Source organism: Bubalus kerabau, chromosome 5 (genome assembly GCF_029407905.1).
Source record: "Bubalus kerabau isolate K-KA32 ecotype Philippines breed swamp buffalo chromosome 5, PCC_UOA_SB_1v2, whole genome shotgun sequence".
NCBI lineage: Eukaryota > Metazoa > Chordata > Mammalia > Artiodactyla > Bovidae > Bubalus > Bubalus kerabau.
In genome coordinates this window covers 27887745-27904245 of record NC_073628.1, presented here as the reverse complement: position 1 = coordinate 27904245, position 16501 = coordinate 27887745, and the positions used below count along the sequence as shown (strand labels likewise).

General features: G+C 35.5%; 1 protein-coding gene across 7 annotated transcripts in view; it reads right to left on the bottom strand.

Moving 5' to 3' along the window:
* Window positions 1-16501, bottom strand: part of PRMT3 (protein arginine methyltransferase 3) — a 153342-nt gene that overhangs the window by 118765 nt on the left and 18076 nt on the right. For all 7 annotated transcript variants that reach the window (XM_055581347.1, XM_055581348.1, XM_055581346.1 and 4 more), the window contains exons 8-9: window positions 12633-12698; window positions 5334-5455 (exon numbers count right to left, since the gene is read on the bottom strand). In XM_055581347.1, the coding sequence (XP_055437322.1) occupies window positions 5334-5455; window positions 12633-12698 (188 nt within the window). The remainder of the gene's footprint in view (window positions 1-5333; window positions 5456-12632; window positions 12699-16501) is intronic.

Genomic DNA, 16501 nt, shown 5'->3' with positions numbered 1-16501 from the left:
CAAGGGTTTGATCCCTGGTCCGGGAAGATTCCACATGCCATGGAGCACCTAAGCCTGTGCACCACAATAACTAAGCCCACACCCTAGAGCCCACAAGCAACTCCTGAAGCTAGTGCGCTCTACAGCAAGAGAAGCGCCCACAGTAAGAAGCTGCCACCTCCATGAAGAGTAGCCCCCACTTGAGCAACTAAAGAAAGCATGCACGCAGCAGCGAAGACCTAGCAGAGCTAATAAATAAATGAACAAAAATAAATGAATTGAGAAACAAGATATGACAGAATATCCCTTACTTCAAGAATATATCCTAGTATATTTTGTGATCTTGTTCCAAATCTTATATATACCACCACTATCTTTAAATTCATTGTGTTAAGTTACTAAGTGCCTAAAAATACTAAGAAGATAAAGCTCTAGTCCTGGAACCTAGAGAACACTTACATGAATATGACAACAGATCTAGGCATAAAAATGAAACAGATCTGTTTCATTTCTAACAGTATTCTAGGCACAGGTAACATAAAAGATTGCATCTTTAAAGTCATAGTGAGATTGAAAATACTGCATTACAGTCATATGACAGATCAACCTTCTCATGAAAATTCTGCAAAAACATCCAAAAATCTGAATAATGAGCTTTCCACTGCAGAGTCAATGCAAAACCAAAGGCAGTCAGAGTAAAGGTAAATATTACCAGAAGCTACCTTTGCTTCCTGAGGGTGAACAATGGATACGATAACCTGACAACTGAATAGCTTTGCTATCCTCAGGACATTTATGCTTCTGGAATGATTATTCACCGGAGAGTGAGAGCAAGAAAAAGAAACAATTTTTCATTCCTCCCACGTATGACTTTGAGTTCTATTTACCCCTACTAATAAAACATCTTTCATTTCTTTAGAAATGCTACATCTCCTTTTTAAATAAAACAGATAAAATTATTTTATCATCTTTTTGAGCACAATTCAAGGGCTGTTAAGTTGAATATGTTTAAAAGAATATGAAACATGTAATTATTCATCTTTTATGTATGGCAAGAACCAACACAATTCTATAAAACAATTATCCTCCAATTAAAAATAAATATATTTAAAAACAAAACAAATCTCTTTCAATCAGTTTGACTTAAAATAGCCAGTGGTAGATTTTATTGGTTGAAATCTAGTTCCGTGACTGGTACAATAAAAATTTTTTCCTACTCAAAGTGGGGGGGGACTATCCATCTTTTAGAATTTAAAGTATCTTGTTATAGATGTAAGCTTAGGGAGTTTTACAGAAATTCTGCTGTGTACAAATTTCTGGCAGCAAAAGCAGCCTCAGAATTGCTAAAGACAATTCACAGCCTGCTAATCAGAAGAGCTGCTTTCATTGATTCATGATGGTTCTAGAAAGCTCCAGTGCAATAATAGACAAGTATAAGAGAAACTGAGAGTAGATTTCAAGCGAGGAGAGTGAATACATAATAAAGCTGACTAAAGCTTGAAACTTTATGGTATAAAAGAATAGAGATCATGAAACAGAATACAGAAAAGAGAGTCAGCATATGTTGGTGGGATAGTGGCAAGAAATGATCATTTCAGAAATATAACCAATCAAATGTAAAGTATTATTGGAGGCATTGGTGCCAAATCAAACATATCACTATAATTATCTATTAATATTATCATAATTACTACTAACATGTAGTAAGCAGTTACATGTCAACCGGGCTGCTCTGGTGGCTCAGACTGTAAAGAATCCGCCTGCAATGCAGGAGACCTGGGTTCAATTCCTGGGTTGGTAAGATCCCCTGCAGAAGGGCAACAGCTACCCACTGCCAGTATTCTGGCCTGGAGAATTCCACAGATGGAGGAGCCTGGGGTCCATGGGGTCACATTTGAGTCCGTGGGGTCACAAAGAGTCGGACACAAATGAGAAACTTTCACTTCACTTCACTTCCATGTCAGCCACTTTGCAAAACACTGTAAGTGGATTCAATCTTTGTAACAATCTTATGAGACAGATACTACCATCAACCTCATTTTATAAATGAAGAAACCAGGGTTAAAGAAGTTAGGCAATTTTCCATTAGCATAAAGCTAGTCAAAAAGCCAAAGTTAGAAATCAAGTCATATGGTTCTAGATGCTGAGAGAAGTATGCTATTCTGCTTTCTCATCTGGTAGAAAAAAGAGCCAGAAAATGCTGCACACATTAACAATAAACTGTTTCATGAAAATTCTTCTACAGATAAATCCACAAATAGAAGAACAGAGGTTATTTCATCCACAGTGTACATTTCAAGTTTTTGAATGGAAAACAACGGAGAGATACTATGAACACTACGGAAATAGCTATCTTATCTTTTCACGATATAAAAAAGGCAAAGGAGAACATCTTTGAAGAAAAGTATAATGTTGGCTCATCCAAAACAAAAAGGTCTAATATTCAAACGCTAGGTTCTAAGTAAAGCAAACTACTGGCCACAATAAATATGTGCCCTGTGAGCAGTGCAGCGGAGACACAGCATAGTAGACTGGCTGGCAGGATCAACTATGGGATCCAATCCTGGCACTACTACAAATAAGGAAACGGATGTGTTCTCCATGTCTCAACTGCTTAATCTCTACTAAAAAAATAATATTATACTGTTTTTGTACCTACCTCAAAAAAAAAAATTCAATAGGAAGTACTAAGTTAATGTTAGCAACTTTTATTATTAAGTTGAAGTGCCTAAAACTGAATACTAAGTCACTTTCCATAAATGCTCTCATGTAAAATTTCTATATATTCCAGCACTAACTTTTATACACAAAGAATCTGAATATAATCATTGTAAAAATGTATTTCTAAAACATCCCTAGGAATTAGGGCTTCTGTGAAATAAAATGAAAACCAAATGAGTGGTATCACCATCGTTTTCTTCCACAGAGGAATTACAATGAGAGTACACTGGACCCTCCTGGTGGTGCAGTGATGAAGAATCCACCTGCCAATGCAGGGGACATGGGTTCAATCCCTGGACGGGGAAGATCCCACATACCACGGGGCAACTAAGCTCATACACCTCAACTACTTAGCCCGAGCTCTGGAGCCTACAAGCACCAACTACAAAGCCCAAAACCTAGAAGCCATGCGCCACCGCAAGAGAAGCCACCACACTGAGAAGCCTGCACATCACAACAAAGACAGACCCCACTCAATGCAACTCAAGTCGGCACACAGCAACAAAGACCCAGAGCAGCCAAAAATAATTTTTTTAAAGTATTCTTAAAAAAAAATGAGAGCACATCTAGTCTCACAGAAATCAAAAATGACAAATATATAAATAAACATGGGTCTCCCATATTTCTAATAGAAATATCTTACCATAATCTTACTATCAACAATAAATTTTGTTAATTTATGTAAAACAATCTCTTCTCTGGGATATCAGTTCTCACACCTGTTTGGAAAGCAAGGTGCAAGCAAGACAGGATGCTATTTACAGAATCCACAAAATGATGTTGTAGTTAATGGTAACAAAAGAACTAAAAAAACTTTCCCAGATTATGGAACTGTATACACACATGCAACACATATGCACATTCTCCAATATGAAAATAATAACCACCATCCTCTATCTATGAAAAAAATCTAAGCAAGAGCAATGGCATACTTTCATTAACATTCATTTGGTGCTTGTTAACAGTAACAGTTGTTAACTTCTGAATACCTACTACATGTCAGGTCAGGCAATATGCCAAAAAGACTGAGGTGTGTATTTTACTTACAACTTATTTACCTTGTTCATAACCATTACTGACTCCTTATCATCATTACTTTCATTTTTACAATGAAACAGCTGAGGTTTCAAAGAGGTTAGATATTTAATCGAAGTTCAAACAATGGGGAAGGCGCCGAGCAAGGACTCAAAACTGTCCAACTGAAACTTCTCATGTATGTGCTTAGTTGCTCAGTCATGTCTGACTCTTTGCAACCCCATGGACTGTAGCCAGCCAGGCTCCTCTGTCCATGGGATTCTCCAGTCAAGAATACTGGAGTGGATTGCCATGCTCTCCTCCAGGGGATCTTCCCAAGCCAGGGATCAAACCCAGATCTCTTGCCTGCAAGCGGTTTCTTAACCTCTGAGCCATGAGGGAAGCCTGACACTTTGCATGCTTAACCACAACACTACACTCTACACTATGCAATAAAATCGTGAATTTAAACATTTTACACAATTGTATTTATTTAAATGTTATACAAATCAGAAAAGATCAACATTAATCAATTTTAAGAATAAAATATACACATCAGTGACAGGACCATTGAAGGATCACTGCCAAGAATGTAACATAAGCATGGTGAAAGTTGTTTAGAGAGTATACCTTTAGTGTTCTCCCTCTAAAAAAGAAATGGTAATTATTGGGTTGGCCAAGAAGTTGATTCAGGATTTTCTGTAAGATGTGAGGGAAAACCGGAACAAACTTTTTGGCCAACCCAATATTTCATGTGACAAAATGGTGATGTTAACTAACACTATGGTGGTAGCTATTATGTTAATACATTAAAGTAGCAAAGAAATACATTTATAATTTGTTTTCATTAAACTCACACAATGTTATGTGTCAATTATATCTTAATAACCCTGGGGGGAAAAAGAATTGCTGAGAAGCCTGTTATTAAAATTATTTTGGAAATTACTCAAGAGTTGCAAATGTAACATGCTTTGGTTAGGTACACAACTAACCAAATCTAGTTTTATAAGTTGTAATTCAAATAAAGGTCTTCTTACTAGAATATAAACCAACTGTAAAATCAACCACTGGTCAATTAACCTAACTTAAGTCCTCAAAGAGAGGATGTATTTTTAGAGAATAAAATTAAGTTTTAGGGGATAAACTAAATCCACTCTAATCCATGTGTAGCCATTTTGGACTTCACATCTTAATTTGAGGAGGCACAGGGCTACCAGTACTGTTAAAAGGAAAATGATAACCTTTAGTTTTCTTTTGGCTGAACTGTTATCTGGTAAACAAAATACTACTGATATATCGACTTTTGTAGCGCATTTTCTAACATTACCCTATACGTCCATGATTTCTAATTTAATATTATTATAATTAGCATATCCACAGTCATAATTGAAAAGACAGAAAACTATATAAAAATAATTCTCATAATAAGGAGAGTGAAAAGACTGTTCATACTTCAAACATGTTTAGGTCAATTCAACTTAAAATCTTATTGTGCTGGAATGAAATTTTACTGAAAGATAAGGGCTTTAGGTCTGCACTGGACAGCTATTAAAGACAAGAAAATCTACTAATCATCAAATTTAAAAATAATCTTAACTCAAGCCTTAAAATGCATTTACCTTATGATATCCATTGCCTGGTAAAGTATTTCAGACTGATCAACTCCAAGAACCTTCTTTGCCCCTGCTTTAGCAGCAAACATAGAGAGAATTCCAGTTCCACAACCAACATCCAAAACTACCTGGTATAATAATAAAAGAAAAAGAATACATGTTATTGAGAAGGTCTAGTACTCTTGCCTGGAAAATCCCATGGACGGAGGAGCCTGATGGGCTGCAGTCCATGGGGTCTCGAAGAGTCAGACAAGACTGAACGACTTCACTTTCACTTCTCATTTTCATGCACTGGAGAAGGAAACGGCAACCCACTCCAGTATTCTTGCCTGGAGAATCCCAGGGATGGGGGAGCCTGGTGGGCTGCCGTTTATGGGGTTGTACAGAGTCGGACACGACTGAAGTGACTTAGCAGACTTAGCAGCAACACTTTAAATCCTATTCATACATGATGATGTTTCTGGCTAGGAATAGATAACAAAATTTAAACTTCACCAAACATGGTAATAATTTCTACTTGGGTAAATTGAACATATATTATTTTAAATTCATAACTGTTTTGGCCACAGTTTATTGCAATCATATGCAACAATGTAAATTTAAGAAATGTTTTATATGAAATGAGCAATTCCCACAGACTTACTAGGGAAGTAGTCTGTCTTTTATTTCCTTATTGTATGTATGCTCTAATTTAGATTCAGTAATCCTAAATTTTAACAGAAATAAGCTTTCTCAAGTTTAAGGACCAGAAGTTAACCTAAGCAGGATAGTCTGATCCAATACAATTTAAAAATGGTTATAATATAGAATATTGTCATACCCACTCCACTTCCAAAGTTTAATATTCAACTCATTTAATTATAGATACAATAAAAAATAGGCTTTTAAGAATTCAGTAACTTGAGAATTTAAGTTTTCAAAAGATATTCATTATCAATGGTAGAAACAGTAAGAAGAATGAAATTTAATATGTTATTGGGGATTGGAATGTAACAATTATTTCTAATCAAGAATTTAATATGGTTCTTCCCAGAATAATAATAATGAAATCTGCATGGCTCACAGTAAAAAATAAATAAATAAACAAATTACCAAGGAAACACATTAAGCAAAATACTCAGAAACAACCAAGAAAAAATAGAGAGTAATAGGGAAAAGTAGTGTGATAAAGAAAACTCAAGCACAGAGCAGAGCTTAGGGCAAGGGGAGAGGACACACACACTCTTTTAGAATTTTAAATAGGTCCATGAAGCGCTTTTCCTAGCAAGAATATTGGAATGGATTTCCATTTCCTTCTCCAGGGGATCTTTCCGACCCAGGGATCAAACCCATGAGACGTCTCCTGCTTGGCAGGTAGATTCTTTACCACTGCACCACCTGGGAAGCCACTGTAAGAAAAACAGAACTAGAATTTATCTATCGTATTATTCAATCTATAGGGCTTCCCTAGTGGCTCAACAGTAAAGAATCTGCCAGCAATGTAGGAGATGCAGGTTCAATCCCTGGGTTGGGAAGATCTCCTGAAGGAGGAATTGGCAACCCACTCCAGTATTCTAGCCTGGGAAATCCCACAGACAGAGGAATCTGGTGGGCTATACTCCATGGGATTGCGAAGAGTCAGACACGAAATAAATCTTTGTAAATGAACTTATTTACAAAACAGAAACAGACTCACATGCTTAAAGAATAAACTTATGGTTGCCGGAGCAGGACGAATTGGGGGAAGAGATAGTCAGGAAGTTTGGGATGGACATGTACACACTGCTTTATTTAAAATGGAAACCAACAAGGACCTACCGTATAGCACAGGGAACTGTGCTCAATGAAACAGCCTGGATGGGAGAGGAGTTTGGGAGAGAATGGATACATGTATATGTATGGATAAGTGCCTTTGCTGTCTATCTGAAACTATCATAACATTGTTAACTGGCTGCTGCTGCTGCTGCTGCTAAGTCCCTTCAGTCATGTCCAACTCTGTGCGATCCCATAGACGGCAGCCCATCAGGCTTCCCCATCCCTGAGATTCTCCAGGCAAGAACACTGGAGTGGGTTGCCATTTCCTTCTCCAATGCATGAAAGTGAAAAGTGAAAGTGAAGTTGCTCAGTCGTCTCCGACTCCTAGCGACCCCATGGACTGCAGCCTACCAGGCTCCTCTGTCCATGGGATTTTCCAAGCAAGAGTACTGGAGTGGGGTGCCATCGCCTTCTCCATTAACTGGCTATACTCCAATATAAAATAAAATTTTTTTAAAAAGAATCTATTACATTGTTCAACAACTACTTTTTCACTAGGTAATATATTCATTTTTCCACAAACATAAGAGAATCAGCTTGTCTATTTTTTTTTTAAGTCTCAGTATTTTTATGGGGACTGAAAACATAAATTTACAGAACACAGACAATTTCATTTTGTGTTTTCTATTCAGGAACATGGTAAGAATTTCATTTGTTTTAATCATCTGTTATGTTCTTAAGGAGTCTGGCATTTTTTAAAAATCTTTTTCATGTAAGTCCTGCACACTCAAGTCTGTTCCTATGCATTTTATCTTCTGCACTGTTTACTAGTATAAGGGAAGTCTGTTTCATTACATTTTTAAAATATATCAGAACTGACTCCAGAGTAGAGCATCTAAATAGTCTTCATTTCTATTGAAGAAATAAGGTTGTCAAAAGGCTGCTACTCTGTGTCCCCTATCCTCTCTGCCCCTCTTAGAAGGCTGAGGCTGCTTAGGGAGAATGCGACTGTCCCTGACCGTAATGTTACCTGTTTGGGTGAGTCAGCACCTTTTAACATAACCACTTCACACATTAAGAGAGTTCAAAACTGTAAAATGAAATCTATAAAATACCACTGCAAAACCATTTTTTTAAGTTACAAATAAATATACTAACCACATCATCAAGTAAATACTATAACACAGAGCATATATATTTACAGCATGGTTATAGTATATCAACCTGAAATATTACATGGCATAAAATACTAAAATGTAAAAATATATACAACACAACAGTAAGTGATGACTTCCCAGAAACTTTCATTGAAATATTTGCAAAATTAAAAATAAAAGATCAGTGTAGAATTTACCAAGTTTGACAGCACAGTGCTTTGGCAATGGTGCTTGGGAATATTGAATATCAACATTCATGCAGTTTCTGGAAAGGCAAGCTGGCAGCACTAACTCCATCCAGGGTAGAACCTTTCTGAACCAGAGAGTCCTCTGCAAGAATTTATCTTATTATTCTATTCCTACATTTATAAAAAGATTTTTAATATTTTATATTTTTACATGCATTATTTCTAATATAAAAAATTAGAACTATGACCAATTTACACTGAATTTTTGAGCCATTAAAATAACATTAAATAAGGGATTATCTTAGAGAAACTGCTAAGTGACAACAACGAAGTACAGCAGGATATATATCATGTACTCCAATTAGAGTATGTATTATCTTGTAAAACTACACACATACATAATTTATATGCATATATATATATATATAAAATCTTACTTAATTCTTTCTGAAGGAAAGAGAGGTTTAGAGAAAGAAACAGATTCAGGATCATACAGCGGGTAATCTGTAAAGCTTGAACTCAAACATAGGTCAAGCTGCTTTTTTAAAAGTGCATACTTAAATTATATTTTTAGTTGCATACTAATTATTTATTACATCTAGCTCAGATTTAGGTATTTGGGCAAATAAACTAAAACTTGATAGAACCAATAAAGAGGGAGAATGATAACAGAATACACTAACATTATTTTATAAAACAATGAAGGAATGTATATAAAACATTTTAACTGTAGATAATAATCAAAAGCATAAAAAAGGCACCAAACTGTGAATTTCTTCAATGAACTACAAATAGAAATTAATTATGAGTGAGCGATAACAAGATTATGCCACCCAAAGTTAAATTAAATCTGAGAAACCATATGGCCTCCACAGGAGCTTTGTGAATTAAAACAATATTAAGAAAGGAAAGAAGGAAAGGAAGCAGGAAGGATGGAGGGAGAGGAAAAGAAATTTTAATCCCTTTTCTGAAAAATAAACTTCTACTGTGCCCTAAACAATATATGATACAGAAGCTAGAGCTGTGATATGAAATTTGTCTACCTAATGAAGAAAAATGAAAACAAAAACAATGGTATAAAACTTAAGAAGACATATTATTCCGTACATTTTTTAAAAGAACTATATTTAAGTAATTTCATGAACATGTTCTGTCATGCCACACAGGACCTATGCATGAAAAATAATAAGAATTAACAAGTCATTAATGAATCCCACCCTAATTATTTTCTCCTTAAAGTACAGTGGCACAGGGTTAAGGGCACTAGACTAGGACTAAAACCTTCAAGTCCTGTGTTTTTAGTTGCCTATTTTAGGACAAGTCTTTAACCTATTGGTTTCAAATTCCTCATGTATTAAATGGAGATAAATACCTACCATCCCTAGTTACAGCAGAGACAACACGTTTGAAAATATTCTATAAATTATCAAACACTATTTAAATGTATGGTAGTATATTTTCTACATCTGCAGCCATAGTACAATACAAAGAAGAGTATTCCAAATCACATAAAATCTCCAGATTACTACTGTTAATTACAGAGAATTATATCCTGAATATGCTTTAAAGAGTTAGAAATTGATACATATTTTACATTATACTCGAGAAACCATAAATGCCAAGCAAACCTAACCACACATTGATAAAAGAAAGCATGTTAACCAAAATACTAAGGAAAAATACTTCCAATTTATTAATAAGCCCTCTCTTAAGTGTGGCAGATTTAATCTCTTCAGTAAAAGCAGTAGGTACAATATAAAATAAACTTTATATATTTTCCATGGTCATGTATTTTGTCCAAAAGTGTATAATATATATGGTATTTCTATAAGTTACAAATAAAAAATTTAAAGCAGATAATGACTGTGTACAGGTCTATGAACCCAGTAAGATGTGTTTCATATACATAGAAATATTCATAATTACTTAATTTCCTGATTAATCTTATGATTACTAATACTTTTGTCTTTTCACTATTTTCTTATGTAATACAAAAGTCTATTCAAAGCATACTGAAAAAGAAACTACTTTTACTTAAAAGATTCTTACTGCATTGGTATCAAAAAGTATTTACAGCATTCATATCAAAAAGTATTTTTAAAATATTTTACAAGATAGCTCAAAGATACTGCTTTTATAAAAACAGAAGTCCTAAAATTTTAGAACCAGAAAAATTTTTTTTAAATCATTTTATAGATGAGGCCCACAAAGACTCACCACTGTCTAAAATTATTATGTGGCTGGATCCTGAGTAGCCAGGCAGAACTAGTGATTCCCAGATTAGTACATGTTTAAATTGTATAGAACATATTAAACAAAAAATAAAATGAAAACCTAGGCATAATCTAACTGTAACTTTAAAGCAAAATTTTAATAGTAACATTATTTGCTTCACTAGAAAGTGTTTTTTAAGATATTAAATAAACTTCTAGAATTTTAGATGCACATATAAAAACTACTAAAAAAATGATTAGTCTTTGCTATAATAAATAAAACGCAAATAAAAAAGCCAACAAAGAACTGATAAAAACTAACATTTTAAAAAAGGAAATAATCTGCCTGTTGGGGAATTAGCAAAAACAAAGAAATACACACCGTCATTACCTTATAGGTAATGCATTGGCCAAAAGATATCAGAACCATATAAATTTCACATCTCCAACTCAGCTAAGTCACAAGTTAAACACTGCTCTTAGGAATTAGGTATGGAAAACGAAAAGCCAGTCATATATATATATATATGTTACTCCAACCAACATAAAACTCAGGAAAACAGTCTTTTCAATATATTAAGGTTGTGGGTTACTACTGCAATATCATATAAGGTCCATGAAATAACTTTAGCAAAGTATCTTTTAAAATTAAGGGAAACTATGAAAACCTGATGTTACCAGTATAGTCTTGAAGTAGAAAGTGTGTGTGTATGTTAGTCACTCAGTCGTGTCTGACTCTTTGCAATCTCATGGACTGTAGCCCACCAGCCTCCTCTGTCCATGGGATTCTCCAGGCAAAAATGCTGGAGTGGGTTGCCATACCCTTCTTCAGGGGATCTTCCTGACCCAGGGATCAAACCCAGGTCTCCCGCACTGCAGGCAGATACTTTACCATCTGAGCCACTTGGGAAGACCCTGAAGTAGCAAGAGAGGGGGAAAATTTCCAAGCAAAGGTATGTGAGTGGCAGAGACAATCATATACTAGGCTAAATTAGTGGACTAACTTCCAGTAAGGTAGAACAAACAGAAAACCTGAACTCTTAGGTACCATGCCAACGTAGAGAAGGAGGTAAAGAGAAAGTGAAGAAAAAATGGAAAAATTCACAAGGAAGGAAAAAATATATGACACAAATTTCACACATATACACACCATGAAAGATCATCTTTGAAATAACCAGAGGCAATATAAAGACTAATTGTAAAATATAAAGTATCTCATAAAATGGTCTCAAAAAAAAGCACATAAAATAAATTCTACCTGAAAATATTTGACCCTATTTACCAAATGAGTTTTTAAACTAAGTTTTAACTAATTAATGTGAACTAAAATAATAAATAAATGCTTTGATATGGGGTTTATCTTGTACATTTGAAATTAACAAGAATCACAGTAAATCAAAAACATGGTTTAAGAAAAACTTACCTGACTGAGCAAAGTTTAAGTTAAATCACTATAATTAACGAATTTCAATTAAAAAAAAAGTGTAATGAATAACACCAATCAGCATTTCTGTTATCAGTATTCTGCACCACAGATCAGCATCACAAAAGTCTTCCGTGAAATAAAGCCAGTATACATGAAATCGGGCTTCCCTGGTAGCTCAGCTGGTGAAGAATACACCTGCAATGCAGGAGACCCTGGTTCAATTTCTGGGACAGGAAGATCCTCTTGAGAAGGGATAGGCTACCCACTCCAGTCTTCTTGGGCTTTCCTGGTGGCTCAGATGGTAAAGAATCCACCTGCGATGCGTGAGATCTGGGTTTGATCCCTGAGTTGGGAAGACCCCCTGGAGGAGGGCATGGCAACCCACTCCAGTATTCTTGCCTGGAGAATCCCTGTGAACAGAGGAGCCTGGCAGGCTACAGTCCATGGGGTCACAAAGAGTGGGACACGACTGAGTGACTAAGCACAGTACACACATGAAATCAACTGCTGTCACAATGACCCAAGAGAGTATTTCTGCTACCCAAGATCCACATGAAACATGTAATTCTATAGCCTATGCTCCTCACCTTGTCTTTGAAGATATGTGGGTTTTGGTATATAAAATCTCGGTAACTTTCTGTTCGTACTTTGTCCTAGGGCAGAGAAAGGAAAACATCACATTATACTTACAAATAAAATTTTTTAAGGAAGATATCTGCTAATTATCACATACATTTCTATAGCTACTTTTTGCCTGGAAACCCATGTTTAATCCTTTTTTGCTAGAAGAAAATAATAGGGACTTCCCTCTGGTCCACTGGCTAAGACTCCAAGCTCTCAATGCAGGGGTCTCAGGTTCGATCCCTGGTGGGGGAACTAGATCCCATAAACCACAACTAAAGATCTCGTGTGGTGAAACTAACATCCAGCACAGACAAATAAATATTTTTTCAAACAGAAAATAAGAACAGTAACAGCAACAACACACAAAGAAAACATTTAATAACATCAATGAAAGTCAAATAAGGCCTAAGTTCTTAAAAATGTACATATTTTTGTCTTGATGTGCACCATCACTATAAGACTCCAAGTGATGATTAATACTAATGGGCCTGATTCCCTGTAATAGAACTAGGTTAAAATATGAGAGAAAAAAGACAAAACAGACAGATGTGAAAATTACAGTTACATAATGAAAAATGACGGAGAAGGCAATGACACCCCACTCCAGTACTCTTGCCTGGAAAATCCCATGGATGAAGGAGCCTGGTAGACTACAGTCCATGGGGTCGCGAAGTCGGACACAACTGAGCGACTTCACTTTCACTTTTCACTTTCATGCATTGGAGAAGGAAATGGCAACCCACTCCAGTGTTCTTGCCTGGAAAATCCCATGGGCAGAGGAGCCTGGTGGGCTGCAGTCCATGGGGTTGCAAACAGTCAGACATGACTGAGTGACTTCACTTTCACTTTTCACTTTAATGCATTGGAGAAGGAAATGGCAACCCACTCCAGTGTTCTTGCCTGGAGAATCCCAGGGACGGGGGAGCCTGGTGGGCTGCCGTCTATGGGGTCGCACAGAGTCAGACACGACTGAAGCGACTTAGCAGCAGCAATGAAAAATGAAGCTAAACCGAGTACAGTTTTCTAAGAAAGTCGTCAATCAGCACCTACGTGGTTTATAATCCTGTTTTGTTTCTAGAACTGTCTGTAGTAGGAAATGATGCTTAAAAGCCTATAAGCCTAAAAGTAAATCATTGGAGCCCTACAGCCCACATTATGAGACTTCACTCCAGAGTCTCACATGACCTGTAACTCAGGCAGGCACTGAACGTTAACATTTATGTTGGTTCCTGAAGAGTGCCGATTCCCTTTTAAATCACCTCAGCTGAGGCATGTACTGACAGCAAATTAAGCAATAAGGGCACAGTTGCTAAGGGAGTAAAACGAGTCTGATAAAAATATCTCAAACCGGGAATTTTAAATTTCACACTTGGTAAAAAGTAGTTAACATCAAATACTACAACATTTATACCATTCACATCCCTGACAAAACCATGTTCATGCCAATATTGGAATTAAAAAAAAAAGATATCTAAGTCTTAAATTAGAAGCTGTTTTACAGGGGGAATTCCATAATTAATTCCATGTTTTATGATAGTATTAGTTCTAACTGCTTTACAAACAAAATTTTAAATCAGGTTTATTAAATTTATGTATTTTAAGATTATTAGAATCTAATATTCAAATTAATTTAAACATACTATTAAGTAATTAATTTTACAAATCTTTAAAAAAAATACCATTTCATACATTCTTACTATTTTTATACTCCTCTTACACTATGACCAGTGATTTTTGCTGACACAACAAAACCCACAGAGGGTGAACACATCAGTCAAGAAGGCAGCCATTCAGAAAGCTCTCACCAATCACACTGCTCTAATTTAATCACTAGCACCCCAACTCCTGTCCTAAGTCCATGCGCTGCTGCTCAGTTCAACCATAACCCTTCATCCAGCTCTTCCTACACATCCATTTGCTTTCACTCATATGCTCACCCTGGTGCAATGAAATTCAAAGTATACTAAACACAGTGCTTTGGACATAGCAGAGCTTTGATTTAATAAATGAATGTTTGAGAGGAAAATCCACTGAATGTGAAAATCCAAACAAATTAAAGACAAGCCTCAAACCATTCCTAAAAATTTATTCTACTACTACTACTAAGTCGCTTCAGTTGTGTCCGACTCTGCAATCCCAGAGATGGCAGCCCACCAGGCTCCGCCATCCCTGGGATTCTCCAGGCAAGAACGCTGGAGTGGGTTGCCATTTCCTTCTCCAATGCAGGAAAGTGAAAAGAGAAAGTGAAGTCGCTCAGTCACAAAAGACTACAACTGTTCAATACAAAATAAGGTAATAAACAAAAATAAACTAATCTTTTGCACTCACCTATTAAAACTAAGAAACACAAAAGAACAAGAGGTTCTTCTGCTTCTCAATATGAGGAAGCAAAATAATCTTTTAAGACTAATACATGGTGTCATGCAATTATTCCTACAAATATTTTAAAAATTTAAGTATGAGACTAAAGACAACAGAAAAATTATATACTATAAATTTTACCGATATAAGTAACAGCATGTTTTAAAATACAGGCTCATGAAGGTGGACAGAATACCTGAGTCAGCTACAAATACAAGGAGGAAAATGAAGTAAAGAAAAATTATTTAATGGTAGTATAGTTTGGATAAATGTTCACCAGGATAAACAATGTTTTTCTTGGGGGGAAAAAAACAGAGAGAGAGAGAGAGATACATCTCAGATTTAAAACATTAGCAACAAAGGAAAGATAAAGTGGCGAAGGATTTTGAAAGTTCATGTCATCTATTCTGGGATCAACTACATCTCTGGAATTCAAAGTTACCTTCATCTTGATTCTAAAAAATAAGATTACAAACTATCCTTATTTATAATCACTAAATAAGGCATATCCAAAATAGTGTCATTAAAATATTGTATCTGAGACTAAGCAACAAAATATCCAAATAATATTTTTATAAAAGCAAGGCCAATTCTAAGCATAAAAACAAGTCCTGTATGTATGGCTTCTCAATTTTAAATGATTTGTAAAGATCATGTGAGATTCTGGTAGTAGCACAACCTTGAACAAATTGTATGTGCTAAGAATTGTTTTGACATGAAACAGAAGAAATATTGTGTGACATAAGGCAATATTTCATATTTCCCCACAGTATGTAACTCAGCAAAATATAAAATGGACAGTCTTTTGAATGAACTATATCCATATTTCCTATGATACAAGGAGAGGTGGTTATACTATATATCAGCTAAGGGGAATTAAGGCATGGGAAATTATATTAATAAGAATTCTTAAGTGATTCCAGATCTAAAAGAAAAAGACAGCACTGGGAACTTTCAGCTGGAACTTCTTAATGTATATCAAAAGGACTTAAAGACACTCTATCAGGTATGAAATCCTCTAGTTACTGAAATATAGCTACAAGGGTCCAGGAGAGAGATTTGGAAATAAGTCCAAACTGGATTTTCCAGATGACTGAACCAAGAGCACTCAGATGTACTATCTTCTAGGAGTCTCAGTAACTTACCAGTCTGAAAAATCCAATACAATTTCCCTATCAAAAGCATTAAAGGTTCATGGCATTGAAACTGATGGGGTGATTTAAAATGACAAACATGGGCAAAGAAAAACTCCTTTAAAGAAAATATTCTAGACACAATAAAATTAATTTTAATGAGGAAAACAGTGTATGTCCATTTCTTTTAAATAAATTCATCCTGGACTTAAAATAATTTATTACTTACAACTGTTATTTGCAATCCTATGCAACTACCCAAGTAACAACAAAAAGCACAACCAACCGTGACAAGTCATTAGTGAAGAAATGAAATGACATTGCTTTAAAAGACTCCA